Genomic DNA, 15,351 nt, shown 5'->3' on the forward strand with positions numbered 1-15,351 from the left:
GTCTGTATAAATGTGTATATGTATGTGCACTCACGTATATGAGCTACTTACATAATGTAATTGTTAGTGTAAATGTTATTGTGACATAATATAAAGTAATTGTTGCTTAAGAGAAGCTTTTTTGTATCATACATTACACGGGCGGGAGAACGGAGGAGAAGAGAGGGGAGGAGTGGGGCAGTATGTGAGGGGGCGTGTATGTGTTTCCCTGGGACTTGACGGCGCGTTTATGATTGGCTAGGCTGTGCCTTCTCTCTAAGCCAATAGGAGAGAGGCCAGTTTGCCTATATCATACCGTTTCGAGCGCTCTCCAAGTTTACTTCAGTTTTGTTCCACGAACGTATCTGACTATCAAAATGAGTGGTCGAGGAAAGACCGGTGGTAAGACTCGGGCTAAGGCCAAGACTCGCTCATCCCGTGCCGGCCTTCAGTTCCCTGTGGGCCGTGTTCACAGACTGCTACGTAAGGGTAATTACGCCCACCGTGTGGGAGCTGGTGCTCCTGTCTACTTGGCTGCCGTGCTGGAGTATCTGACCGCTGAGATCCTCGAGTTGGCTGGTAACGCCGCCAGAGATAACAAGAAGTCTCGTATCATCCCTCGTCATCTGCAGTTGGCCGTGCGTAACGACGAGGAGTTGAACAGACTGCTTGGAGGTGTAACCATCGCTCAGGGCGGTGTGCTGCCTAACATCCAGGCTGTTCTGTTGCCCAAGAAGACCGAGAAAGCAGCCAAGGCCAAGTAAAGTCGCTCTCGTGTTCTAACCAAAAGGCTCTTTTAAGAGCCCCCCATTTCCACAGAAAAAGTGTAAATAATACAAATGTAATATTGTTTCATAGACTCACACGGCATAAACCACATGATTTATGACATGGTAAAATTAACAAATCAATATGTACGACTTATTTTTTCACCATTTATCTATCTTTACATATTTCACTATATATGTATACATTAGCCAAGTTATAGATCACTTGCAGTAGCAAAACCAACAATATAGACGATTAAAAGTGGTGCAACAAACGTGTTTGTGTAATGCACATGGAACAAAAATATTAATAATGCTAATAATAACAACAATAATAATAAGCAAAATGAACGAAATATTCAATATATTTTTTTAAAAGGTATATACTTTAAATGCGATTGTAAGCTGTGTTCTAAAAGCACAAAGAAACAATGGAAAGTATTATAAATCCCGCCAACAGCATGGAGGAAATACTTTGTTTTTTGAAACGAGGCAGCGGCAGAACGCCGACCAGTAAGTGACATTTGACGTAAGCACGATCGTCCAATGAAAAAAGAGCTTCATCAAGACGCCCAATGAGCGCGGAGCGGCTCTGGTACTTAAAAAGAGCGTGTTGGGCGGGTTAACATATTCTGTCCTACAGTTGGTGAAGTGCAGAGTTCCAGACGCGATGGCAAGAACCAAGCAGACCGCTCGTAAATCCACCGGTGGTAAGGCGCCGAGGAAGCAGCTCGCCACTAAGGCTGCCCGCAAGAGCGCCCCGGCTACTGGCGGTGTGAAGAAACCTCACCGTTACAGGCCAGGTACCGTGGCTCTGCGTGAAATCCGCCGTTATCAGAAGTCCACTGAGCTGCTCATCCGCAAGCTGCCCTTCCAGCGCCTGGTTAGAGAGATCGCTCAGGACTTTAAGACCGATCTGCGCTTCCAGAGTTCTGCCGTCATGGCTCTGCAGGAGGCCAGTGAGGCTTACCTGGTCGGTCTGTTCGAGGACACCAACCTGTGCGCCATCCATGCCAAGAGAGTGACCATCATGCCTAAGGACATCCAGCTGGCCCGCCGTATTCGCGGAGAGCGTGCTTAAACGAACCCACTCCATCCAGTTATCCCCAAAGGCTCTTTTAAGAGCCACTTACATGCTTCCACTGAAATGGGCACTTTTCATAACATTTTCTTTTATTTATTCGTGTGCGTGTGTCGGTTCCGAGTTATAAATTAATTATGTTTATCAGTTATAAATAGTAAAAACGGTTTACATAAGTACAGCAGATTAAAGATTGTCAGGTGGCGTCTTATAACACATAATTATAATATTGTATTATAACATACTGATTGATAATTTTTATAGTGTGTATGTTTACGGGGTTCTGTTAAGCATTAAGTTAGTACGAGTAATATAGTCGTTATGAGTAGTAGAGTAAATTATTATTCAGAATAATGTATTAATGTCAATAATAAAATACTATTATAGGTAATTAACACAGCAATTACAATTTTGAACATATTGTAAAATATTAACTGTAAATAATCATAATTACTCATAATAATGCATTATTTCTATTATACATTGTTGTAATAGTATTATAGGCAGTAATAGTACTAGTAGCTGTAATTATAATGTTATGGAGAATCAATTAGTGGAGCGTGGCTCCCATCTCGTGGTTAAAATGTGACAACACAAACTAAATCTGTGTGTATGAGTATGTATGTGTTTTCTTCTCTGTATGTATAATATGTATTTTTATGTGTGTATATATATATATATATATATATATATATATATATATATATACACATAAATATATATTAACTGTCCACTTGTCATAGACTAAAATCTTTACATATTACAATACACTGACATTCATTTTATTTAGTGTTACACATTTGTGCTGTAAGTTCTACAACTACACATTTTTTATTTTTTTTGTTTAATGTTTTCATTTTTTAATGTTTTTTTTTCAGTTTTTTATTTTACTCGGACATCTCTCTCTCTCTCTCTCTCTCTCTCTCTCTCTCTCTCTCTCTAATTTACTCAAATTTTACTCTAAATTTTCTTATTTCAACTACCATTTTGATCATAAACTGAACCTTATCTCCTGATATAGATTGTATTGGCTACATTGTCATGTCTCTAATGGCTATTTGTCCCACCTAATTGTACAATATTAAAACAGACAAATATTGCGGATCTACTACATTATAATAGGTTTTAGTGTTGTATAAAAGCCCGGTTGAATTTTTTTCTTTTTTCTTTTGTTTCTTTGTTTGTTTCTTTTTTATCCTGTTGGCAAAGCATTCCTAAAAACTGCATAGCGTACATCAGTTACAATAATAGTTATGTGGAAAACATTGGATGGATCGTGAGCCGATTTACTGTGAAAAACAGTGGAGGCACTAGCGCGTTCTATAAGATCTACTCCGAGCAACTGCGGTCACAGTGGGCGGTCGCTGCTTAACTCCGCCCCATCGTCTTCAACTAGGTCCGGTAGAGGGAAATAACAGGCTCGCTATGAACGCTCGTCCTGCATTGACTCGCTTCATCTCGACGAGAGCAGTAACCATGTCTGGCAGAGGAAAAGGCGGCTTTGATCAGTAATCCTCTTCAAACACGTGAACGTTTTGGCCGCAGCACCTTACGGTGTTTGCGGCCGCTAAGTACAAACATTTGAAAGTATGGCTTCCAGTTTGTCTTTTCGAGAGTCATATAATAACCGTTTTCTCAAATACTGGGCGAAAATCTCCTTCATAGGATCTGGATCTGCTCCAAGCAGAGATGAGGTGGCAGAAAAGCTTTTTATGTCCCAGTCGGTGAGTGGGGAAGACATTTTCTCCTTCATCAGCCTTCCAAACCGGAAAGACTTTGAACTTTGTTTTCGTAACGAAAGATCATTACGAGTTTTCATGGACATTTACAATTCAAACAAAGAACAATGGAGAGATTTCGAAATATTCTCACCTTTGCAGTTTGACATAAAAACAGTGATTGTGAAATTTTGGACAGGAAGAATTCCAGATGAAGATGTGGAGCTGTATTTACGTCGCTTCTGTAACATTGTAAAACCAGCCATTAAGCCTGTGGATCGGTTCGGCATTTGGTATGGGATTAGGAAATATCAAGTGAGAATTAAGAAAGACCTCAACAACCAAGACATAGGGATTCCAAACAACATCTCACTGGGTCCGTACAATGGGAAAATTATCTACCAAGGCCAAATTTCCAGATGTTATACATGTCAAGCGACTGATCACATTGCTAAAGAATGTAAGGAGGTGAAATGTTGGCAATGTAGCAGTTTTGGACATAAAGCTAAAGATTGTAACAACTCTGCAATTTGTAATTTATGTGGAACCGTGGGTCACACTTTCTTTATGTGCCCTAACTCTTATGCTAACCGTTCTAAGACAAGCTTTGGCACAGAAGTAAAGGAAAACCTTTTTGAAAGTGTACAACCGTTATCAACGACTGAGGCTGGGGAAAAAAATATTCCACCTGAAGCCAATTCTAGTAATGAACCTGAATTATCACAGACAAAGGATAAACAACAAAATGAAATGGATCAAACTGAAAGCCTTTTTATTAATACAACTTTGGAGGAAAATGGGACTGTTACAGAATGTAAAAATGTTGAAGATTTAAAGCAAACTGGTAATAACGACAGCAGTGAAACATCATCAACAGAGGACAGCAGCAGTGGTTCATCCAGCAGTGACGATTCATCTACAACTGAGTCGGGAGAGGAGTCAACTAAAGGTTCAGCATCGGAGTCGTGCAACATTGCTTTAAAAGTTTCACTTATCTCTAATGAAGGAACTGAGGATATACGCCAGGACGACACGTCTGCTTCCAAGGAACTGAAAGAGAAACGCAGTTCTTCATTAAATCCTCATGTGCGAAAAGAGGAACTTCACCGAAACAAGAAGGGTCGAAGTATGGAGCACACAAGCACAGGAACAAAGACTTCTGAACACCTGACAGACAGCAACGACAAACGGAAATGGAATTATTCAGAAGAGACTGAAGGTAATGAAGTTTTAGTTACTAAAAAGGTTAAAAAGAAAATTCAAAAATGATCTTTCTAAATGTCCTTTAATAGTTTATTGGTTGCTTCTTGTAATGTAAGAGGAATTCAGTCAGCTTCTAATAGATTTAAAAAGATACAATTATTGTTAAGGGAGAATTTTGATATTTTATGTGTGCAAGAAACTCGGCTTTCAAATGTAAATGATGTTAAAGATGTACAAAGTTTGTGGTTTAAAAATAAGAGTTTCCTTTCAATCGGGGAAAGTAAAGCTGACGGTATCGGAATTATGTTTTATAAAGAAAATGTAAAAGTTATTCAATTACGTGAAATTATTCCAGGCAGATTAATGTTTATTGATGTGTTTTGGTTTGATAAAAAAATCAGAGTAATAAATATATACACGGCTCAAGACAAAAGTAAGAAAATCCAACTTTTTAATAAAGTTAAAGCATTATTATGTGTAGGGTTTTATATTATAGTGTGTGGTGATTTTAACACAATTACCGATGAAAAAGATAGAATTTCAAATAAACCATTTAAATTAAGTAGGGAAGGAAAAGTTTTAAAACAAATTATGGAAGAGTATTGTATGCAAGACACTTTTAGAATAATGTGTCCTGATCGAATTGACTTTACTAGATCTGATAGCTCATGTCAAACTAGAATTGATAGAATTTATGTTAATAAAAATTTTCAAGTAAAATCTTATAAGACAAAATTAATTATTGAATCCGATCATTTGACAGTGATATCCAAGATTGATTTTAAAAAAGAGATTAGTAAAAATTATTGGAAACTAAATATAAATATTTTAAAGCATCCAGAAGTAATCATGGGATTAAAAGAAGAGTTGTTTAGAATCATGTCTTTAAATTTATTTATAAAAAATGATTGTAAATTGTGGGAAATTCTAAAAATTCAGATCAAATATTTTTTAAAACACGGAAGTAAAATGGTAAATCAGAAAAAAAATAAAAGGTATAACTATATTATGAAAAAATATATTAATTTAAAACAAAAACGTTTTTTAACGGACTACGAAGATAATGAATTATCAGATTTAAGAAAAGAAATAGATACCTTAAATAATGAGTCCTTGACAAAATTGCAAATTCAAATAGGATATAATTCTGATGAAACTTTAAATTCATCTCAAGTGACTCATTTATACTCCCAAAAAAGACAAAAGGCTTACATTAGTTCTATCAAAGATAAAAATGGTACAGTAGTTACAGATGCTAAAGAGATAATGAATACTATTAAAGATTTGTGTGAAGATATGTATAAGGAAATTGAAATTGATAAAAAATCTTTAAAATCCTTCTTAGACTTTAAACATAATACAAATTATGACTATTTAGGCGAAAGTATTAAAGAATGTGAAGTGGTGTCTGCTATTAAACAACTGAATCTTAAAAAATCTCCTGGTAAAGATGGTTTGCCATCTGAATTTTATCACTTTGATATTCTTGTTTTTTCAAATTTATTAACACGGGTGTTTAATTTAGGTGTAAAAAGAGGTTATATGCATGACACTTTTTATGATGGTGTTTTATCTTTATTGTATAAGAAGGGAGATGTAAATGATATTAATAATTGGAGACACTTAACCTTAATGAACATCGATTACAAAATTTTCGCCAAAATAATAATGAATAGGTTAGAAGATGTATTAAATTCAATAATAATTAAAGAACAAACCTGTGCTATCAAAGGAAGACTAATGTGGGATAATTTAAATATTTCGAGGGAATTGGTGTTTGAGAGTGGTGAAAGTTTTTATATGGTCACTTTGGACCAGAAGAAAGCCTTTGATTTTGTATCAAGAGAATATTTATGGGAAGTTTTGAAAATGTATAATTTTTCTGATGATTTCATTGCCATGATTAAGTGTATGTATATAAAATCTAATGTGCAGATTAATGTTAATGGTAATTTGACAGAATGTTTTCAAGTCATGAGAGGTGTTAAACAAGGTTGTCCCCTCAGTGCTGCCCTTTATGTTCTTGGCTTAAGTCCATTAATTACTAAAATTCGAAATGATAAACGACTACAAGGAGTTAGATTAGGTGACAACCAATTTATAATTTCTGCATATGCTGATGATATTACTGTGTTCATTAAAACAAGAAAAGATTTAGACATTATTTACGAACATTTCTCCTTATATGAGAAAGTGTCGGGAGCCACCCTGAATGTTTTAAAATCAGAATGTGTGTGGATTGGAGACATTAATAAAAAATTTCCAATTGATGTACCTGAGACTGAACATCTTAAAGTCCTAGGTATATATTTTGATAACAATGGCTGTGTAGATTATAACTGGAAAGAAAAAGAACAAATTATTAAAGAAGAATTTAGTAAATGGAAAAATTGTAATTTAAGTTATAAAACAAGAATAAATATGGTTAAGACCTTTATCTTATCAAAAATAATATTTTTATCCTGTATTTTCCCTCCCACAGATAAATGGCTTAAAAATATGAATAAATTATGTTGTAATTTTATTTGGAATTCAACACGTGAAGTAACTAAGCGTGAACTTTTATATAAACAGAAAAAAATGGGTGGTCTAGGAGCAATTGATCTTTCCATTAAAACAAAAATTTTTGTATGTAAAATTATTGCAAATGGCATTTACAGACAAGCTGATTGGATTGGAAACATCACAAATTGGAAACAGAAAAAAGGCCGCTCTAGAGCTTTAGTTCCTTATTATAAATTAATTTATGGTGATTTTATAAATAAATTTAATGTTTTGAATATAGATTGGATTAAGGATTCTAATAAAAAGATTTACAAGCTAATAGTAGATTTGAAATATTGTAATATAGTGGATTTTAGAGGCCTTAGAGAGGAAGAAAAGAAAGAATGTGTAAATAATATTTTATGTAAAAAAATATCTGAGAAGTTAAGGGATATTACATGGTTGGTAGCAGTGAGGAGACTTCCAGTGAGATCTGTAGTGAAGTGGAGTTGTTTTGTGAAGACAAACATGTGCCCTATGCCAAAATGCCAGACAGAGGAAACTTTAGAACATTTTATTCTAGAGTGTTATCGTTCCCAAGAAGTATGGAGCAAAATGGAAAATTTAGGTCTTGAGATTAAAATTCATATGAAGTCCGTCTGTTTCGGTATTTTTGATGAAATCATGTCTAAAGATAAACATGACTTCTTGTGGTTAGTACTGTGTATTGTGAAGTCTAAATTATGGAAAACAAGATGCAGAATGACTATTGACCAACAGTTTGTTTCAGCAGAGAATGTTTATAAAAATATAAGAACTGAACTGAAAAGAATACGAACAATGAATATTTTATTTAAGGACTCTGAATTGTGGAAGATTTTAAAATTGTAAATGATTGTCTTGATAATGTAATGTAATTTCCATGTACTCTGATGAAGTTTAAATAAAATATTAAAAAGAAAAAAGAAAGGGCGGCAAAGGTCTTGGAAAAGGAGGCGCTAAGCGTCACCGCAAAGTTCTCCGTGATAACATCCAGGGTATTACTAAACCCGCCATCCGCCGTTTGGCTCGCCGTGGCGGTGTGAAGCGTATTTCCGGCTTGATCTACGAGGAGACCCGCGGTGTGCTCAAGGTTTTCCTGGAGAACGTCATCCGTGATGCCGTCACCTACACCGAGCACGCCAAGAGAAAGACCGTCACCGCAATGGACGTGGTGTACGCTCTGAAACGCCAGGGACGCACCCTGTACGGATTCGGCGGTTAAACGTTCAGATCTCCACGCTAACACAACGGCTCTTTTAAGAGCCACCCATATTTACTGCAAAAGAGAAAATCCTTCTTGTTTATTATTATTATTAGTGTTTAGTAATAGCACGTTCACTGATGCGTTTGTAGATTTGCAGATCACTCGTTTAGCCCCCATAGCTTGAAAGCATCATTATAAATAAAAATAACACATTCACTGATGCATTTTTTATCAGTTAACTTATGTAGCCCTAAAAGCTTGGCGTTATCATTAGTAGTTTTAGTATTACGTTTACTATCAGATCTCTCGTTTAGCCTTCAAACGGCGTGTTTGCATACTACCAATGTACAGCCATACTGTAGATTACACTACAATCATTAACACGATCTTTGTGTAAAATACAGTAAAACATTGTGCCCGAATGCTTCGCTTAAAAAACAAACAAAAAATTATCTATCTATTTATCCTAACTATAAAATATTGATAAATAAAATATTGCTATTGATTCTTTTATATTCGGTTTTAAAACATGTATCGACCTCAGATTAAGCGGGAACAGACAACAAAGAACAGATTCTAGTGAATGGGGCAGAAGGGGGCGTGGAACGGTATGTTGTCTGTCCAATAGAAACCCAGGAGCTTGGACCAATCAGAGTTACGTGTTCCAACTTGGCTTATTCAGCATGCAGGGTTAATAAAGCGGGCGTGTAGAGCATCTACAGTCACTTACAGTTTGTTCTAGAGGAAACAGCAGCATCATGCCTGAACCAGCGAATCAAAATAAAACAGAAGCAGTATGGATTGGTGACCCAAATAGTAAACCAAGTCTTAGTATACAAGTAAAAGATGAAATCACAGTACTTGGTATACAAATAAGCAATGAAAATGCATTAGATAAAAATTGGAATAAGAAAATATTAGAAATTACTGAAGAGTCCAACAAATTAATGAATTGGAAAACAAGTTATGAAGCAAAAATAAATTTAATTAATGTCTTTATATTAGCAAAATTATTGTTTCTATCCATTGTATTCCCACCAACGCAAAATATAATAACAAAATTGAACAAAATTTGTATCAGAACAATATGGGGTAGAAACTTCGAAATAGTTAAAAGAGAATTCCTATATAAAGCTAAAAAGAATGGAGGACTAGAAGCAACTAATTTTGGAATAAAGCTTAAAATTAATTATTGCAAACATATTAGTTTAAGCTTAGCTCGAAAAGCAGCTTGGTTAGGGAATACTGATGAATGGGCCAAACTAAGAGGGAAGAAAAGGAAAGATGTTCCCTATTGATCGGGCTTTCTGTTCTGCTGCTCCTCGTCTATGGAATGCCCTTCCTGACCATCTGAGGGCACCACAGACGATTGAGAGTTTTAAAAAGGGTCTAAAAACTTTTCTTTTTAACAGATGTTATGACTGTTAAATTAACGCTGATTTTATGATGTATGTCTCATAATGCTATGTTTATATTTGTTTTATATTTCATGTTTTATATTACTGTTTTTCTGTAGCACTTTGAGATTTGTTTTCAAATGTAAAGTGCGTTATAAATAAAATGTATTATTATTATTATTATTATTATTATTATAAACTCTTATATGGCGACTTTGTCGAAAAATATAGACTTTTGGAAATAAATTGGGTCACGCAGTCCAATAAAATAATTCATAAAGAAATTGCGAATTACATTTATAATGGTATGATACAGTTTAAAGACTGCATAAAAGAGGAAAATGAAAATCTTATAGATTTATTACAAAATAAAATAATATCTAGAAAAATGAAAGATACAATGTGGTTGTCAGCCTTAGGTAGATTACCGGTGAGAGCAGTAGTAAAGTGGAGTTGTTTTGTTAAAACTAACTTATGTCCAATGCCAAATTGCAACGAAAACGAAACAGTTGGGCATTTACTAGTAGACTGTCAACGCTCCAGAGAAATTTGGAATTGTATTAAGGACTTGGGATTAGATATAGAACTGTCTAGGAAAAACGTCATTTATGGTGGCTTTAACCTTGATAAACTATGTGGGAAAAGACTTTTGTATTGGATTGTGATTGCTGTAGTGGTGAATCAAATATGGAAAACTCGATGTAAAATGACAACTGAAAATGTGTATATTGATTGTGAAGATGTAGTTAAACAATGTATGGCCAAATTAAAATGCATGAAAAAATGTAAAATGAAATCTAAACGCATGACAATTCCATGGGACCTTTTTAATGGACTTTAGACCAATAGTGTTTGAGTTTAATTAATTCTAAAAGAAAATGTAAATATTTGTATTATTACATGAAATGTATCAATTAATGTAATATTACTGTACGTGTATGATGTAAATGATATTTGTAATGTGATATAAATTTGTACAATAAAGTTTATTTAAAAACCCTAAGTCCGCGCCCAAGAAGGGCTCCAAGAAAACCGTCCCCAAGACCGCCGGCAAAGGAGGCAAGAAGCGCAGAAAGGCCAGGAAGGAGAGCTACGCTATCTACGTGTACAAGGTCCTGAAACAGATCCACCCTGATACCGGGATCTCCTCCAAGGCTATGGGCATCATGAACTCCTTCGTCAACGACATTTTCGAGCGTATCGCTGGTGAGTCCTCTCGTCTGACTCACTACAACAAGCGCTCCACCATTACCTCCAGGGAGATCCAGACCGCCGTGCGCCTGCTGCTTCCCGGTGAGCTGGCCAAGCACGCCGTGTCCGAGGGTACCAAGGCCGTCACCAAGTACACCAGCTCCAAGTAAAGCGCCTTAGTCGCTCTGGCAAACCAACGGCTCTTTTAAGAGCCACCCATCTTATCAAGTTAAGAGAATTTTCTTCTTTAAATATTATATCTGAATATGTCATACACATTATCTAGATAGCCTCACATGTTTATAATACTTGACTCTCTACCTTTTATTTATTTATTAATATGTTACTGTTTTTGGGCCCTGACTGCCACTATGTGGTGAGTTTAGAATAACACGCAGAATAAAATCTCACTGTACTAATATACTGTAGTATGACGCACTCAGAGCAGTAGAGAGAGTTGCGACACTCCTTGATCTCGCCGCCACGCGGTCACGTGGTTCATGTGCCCCTTCAATAGTTCCAGATGGAGCCGCGCTGTCATGTTCTCATATGGGACAGGCAGCAGTGAATGAAATATTAAACGCTAAATAATAAAAATGTGTACAATTTCTGGGTATTTTCAACTGCCTGAAGATTGATGTTTATAAAGACTTTTTAATAGGTCGTTCTTGTTAACACATAGTACATTATATTAGCACACAATACATAATGCAATGTCATTAAGTAGTAGAGACAATATACAGTACAGAGATTAAAGAGGTTTTTTTTGCATAGGAGTTGTTTTTTTGCATAAAATAATCTCCCTTCACTTTCCTGAGGATTAATAATAATAATAATTTTGGTTAAACACTAAGCCATGTGGCTGGATTCATAAGGTTTACCTGCACTGAATGAACAGATTCATAAACACACTACCGTACCTTTAACATTATAGTGCAGGTACAGGAAATAGTATTAATTCATCTCTTATTTCATGAGTGATTAATAATAGATTCCTACATGTAATACATGAATGAATTAAAAAAAAAATACTCTTTACCTCCACTTGAGTAAAAGTACCAAAGTATTTACCTTCAAATGTACAAATGTATGAAGGTAAAAGTAACATGATTTATTATGGCTCTAATGTTTCATTATCATTTCTGTAAAAAGACTCTTGATGAATCAACTCATTTTAGGTGTCATTCATTAATCTGACACTAATGTTTATTAAAATTATCATAAGAACAAACACTGATTGGTGTGATCGCTTCACGCTTCCTTTATTTTGACAATGTTACGTTTTCATTCACACATAAACCAAAAGGAACCACAGATTGTTCAGAATGTAGTGGAGAAAAAAGTAAAACATTTCACTACCAAATGTGGTGGAGTTAAAGTAAAAACTCACCCAACTAGTTACATTTACTTAGTTACTGTCCACCACTGCTAATGTATGCCTTAATGCAGGAGCAATATATTAATTATTTTAGTAATTAAGGTACATGTGTCATCAATTATTCATGAGATTCATACAGGTCATCAGGATGACCATCACAAATATTACCTCATGTCATGTTTGTGGTGCTTAAACTGAAAAGTGGTGCTTAAATATTCCTTATTTAATTTTATGTTCTGTTGTGGATTAAATAACTAAAGATTTGTCATGAAATCACTGAAAATGTTTGCTAAGTAGTGGAAATGAATGTGGCTCTATGGGTTGAAAATGTACAACGGTTCCCTACGGGAGTGTCGCCACTCTGTTCTCTCTACCGCTCTGGATACACTTAAAACATCGTCCCGTTATTATTGTTAGGATTTAAGTTTTGTAGCTGACAGTGTAATGGTCAACTATTATCATTAAACAGCATTTATCATTAAACCATTTATATGCATTCTGAGCAAGCGTTGTTCAATTGTTCTATTTAGACACAATGCCGCACAGCTTATTCCGATGGCTTTTAGTCTTTACGTATCATTTGCAGATAGAAAACTATCTGTTTTCTTGTGCCTCATGTGTGACAAATTCTCATTGGACTATATGTCCATGTTTAGTGATGATGATGATGATGATGATGTCATAATAACAGAAGAAGAAGAGCAAGAATTAAATAATCGTAGGATTGCTGGCCTAAAACAAAAACAACAGAAAAAAAAGCCCTACTATTACTACAGCTAGTGCTTATGATTATTATTCCACATATGGTGTGGTGCTTAAAAAAGTAAAAATAAATAAATAAATAACCATACAATAGTAATAATAATTTAAATAATTAAATAAATAATCTTTATATCTATATCTTTCCAAGAGCTTTATTAGCGTGACTGTTGTAGTACTTACAGTATTGCTGAAGCATTGAAATGACAGAATATGAATGTATATACAGGAAAAAATAAGGAAATAAAAAAAAAAATAAAAAAAAAATAAAACATGTATATATGGAACACTTTCTCTTTGTGGGTTAATTCAGACTGTTTCTCTGTTCGGGTGTATCAGTCCGTGTCTCTCAGACTGTTGCAGGCAGATACATACTGTGCTGCTACAGTGCTTCTCTCCTTCTCCTCTCCTAACATGATGCTCAGTTTCTGACCGCTGTTGTTTGTGTAGTATGTAGATTCAGATTCAAGTAGCTTTATAAGCATGACAGTAGAAAACAATATTGCCAAAGCAGTACAAACTATAAACAGTAAAACTGAACAGATAACAAAAATAATAGACAATAAAAAAGAATTTGTCTAATTTACATAAAGACATACAGAGGATATAAAAATGTTCTTAATAAACATATATAGATTTGTTACCCACTGTCTCTCAGGTGTAGCGCTGACACATACTGTACGGTGAGCGTTTTCTGTAATTTTTCTAATTCTTTAAGTGTTTGGTAATTTGGAATTTGTTGTTTAAATCTGTCTGTGACATTTTCTTGTGATGTTTTGAATTTTTGGCAGTGAAGAAGGAAGTGCATCTCTGTCTCCACCGTAAGATGTGGCTCCAGTTTGTACTTACTTTTTATTTCACGATGGTATTCTAGTCTACTGTGAGATTGGATTTGGTTCTCCCAGTGTTCTAGATACCTGTTCTTACTGTTAGCTATGAGCTGTTGGGCAGTGCTGTGATCTATGCTGAGGCCTGTTTGAGGGTCAATGAGTCTCAGGAGGGCACTTATTTCAGGGGTCAGTTCTTACAGCACTTTTGTTTCTTATATATATATATACACACACACACACACACACACACACACACACACACACACACACACACACACACACAAAGATACTTAAAAAGTACATACATAAAAGAAAACACTTATACACATATACATTTTGTTCGTGTGTTTGGCCACGAGATGGGAGCCACGCACCACTAATTGTTTATTGGTTTTCCATAACATTATAAGTACAGTTACTACTACTACTACTACCACCACCACCAATAATAGTATTATTACAACAACTATAACAGAAAAAAAACAAATTTGTTGAGTACCTAGTATTTTATTATTGATATTGATACATTATTCTGAATAATAATTACTGATTATTAATCTTTTTTTGTTATTGTTGCATTAGTAGCATTATATTTTAACCACCGCTGCAATTTACAGCTCCCTCTTCTTTACCGGCATGTTTTTGTTCTGTTACTCTACTACTCATAACGACTATATTACTCTTACTAACTCAATGCTTTATAGAACCCCATAAACATACACCACTATAAACATTATTAATCTATTATATGTTAATATAATATGTTATAATTATGTGTTATAAAACGCCACCTGCCAATCTTTAATCTGCTGTACTTATGTAACCTTGCTTATAACACAGGTCTGCAAAAAAAAAAATTTTCAAGAGCTGTTTTGGTTATTCCACGTAACCTTTATGTTTTTGGGTGCGCTGAATCCGAAAATGACCTCTGTTTTGTCATAGGACATCACATTTTCTGACAATTTAGGTAACTATGTTAAATAAGGCAATACCTCAAAATAAATGAAAGTAGACTTATAAAATTAATTTTTTATTACAAATTTTTCATGAAAATCATTTTTTTAACTGGAATGAGCTCACTAACACACACTAAAATCGATTCTTCTTCCCTGTGAGGCTCCTCTTGGTACATTTACGCTTCTGAGTAGCATCTGCAATGTCTCTCTGAAGCGTACAACAGTAGTCTGCCATCATTGTAATGCTCCATCTTCCCTGGTATCTTCTTTCCATCTATTTAATGTCCTGGTGGAATCGTTCACCTTGCTCTTCACTCACAGCTCCCAAATTTTCAGGAAAGTTGTCAAGGTGGGAGTGGAGG

General features: G+C 35.0%; 3 protein-coding genes across 3 annotated transcripts in view; all 3 read left to right on the top strand.

The window, feature by feature from the left end:
- Positions 1–1,828, top strand: part of LOC134328768 (uncharacterized) — a 34,623-nt gene extending 32,795 nt beyond the window's left edge. Inside the window, exons 2-3 of the mRNA XM_063009988.1 lie at positions 326–739; positions 1,425–1,828. Of these exons, the coding sequence (XP_062866058.1) occupies positions 326–739; positions 1,425–1,827 (817 nt within the window). The 3' untranslated portion in view covers position 1,828. The remainder of the gene's footprint in view (positions 1–325; positions 740–1,424) is intronic.
- Positions 1,829–4,109: 2,281 nt separating this feature from the next.
- LOC134328793 (uncharacterized) lies at positions 4,110–8,496 on the top strand. The gene is made up of 2 exons (XM_063010022.1): positions 4,110–4,611; positions 8,192–8,496. The coding sequence occupies exons 1-2, from the start codon at positions 4,113–4,115 to the stop codon at positions 8,494–8,496; spliced, it is 804 nt and encodes a 267-aa protein (XP_062866092.1). The 5' UTR covers positions 4,110–4,112.
- Positions 8,497–10,275: 1,779 nt separating this feature from the next.
- LOC134328419 (histone H2B-like) lies at positions 10,276–11,236 on the top strand. The gene is made up of 2 exons (XM_063009514.1): positions 10,276–10,305; positions 10,880–11,236. The coding sequence occupies exons 1-2, from the start codon at positions 10,276–10,278 to the stop codon at positions 11,234–11,236; spliced, it is 387 nt and encodes a 128-aa protein (XP_062865584.1).
- The last annotated feature ends 4,115 nt before the right edge of the window (positions 11,237–15,351 follow it).

The sequence above is a fragment of the Trichomycterus rosablanca genome, chromosome 15 (genome assembly GCF_030014385.1).
Source record: "Trichomycterus rosablanca isolate fTriRos1 chromosome 15, fTriRos1.hap1, whole genome shotgun sequence".
NCBI classification, from domain to species: Eukaryota; Metazoa; Chordata; class Actinopteri; order Siluriformes; family Trichomycteridae; genus Trichomycterus; species Trichomycterus rosablanca.

Coding starts and splice junctions, on each gene's coding strand:
- LOC134328793 (XM_063010022.1), top strand. CDS start 4,113: ATGTGCCCTAACTCTTATGCTAACCGTTCTAAGACAAGCTTTGGCACA. Junction 4,612..8,191: donor GGAACTGAAAGAGAAACGCA/GTTCTTCATTAA, acceptor AATATTAAAAAG/AAAAAAGAAAGGGCGGCAAA.
- LOC134328419 (XM_063009514.1), top strand. CDS start 10,276: ATGTGGTTGTCAGCCTTAGGTAGATTACCG. Junction 10,306..10,879: donor CAGCCTTAGGTAGATTACCG/GTGAGAGCAGTA, acceptor AAAAACCCTAAG/TCCGCGCCCAAGAAGGGCTC.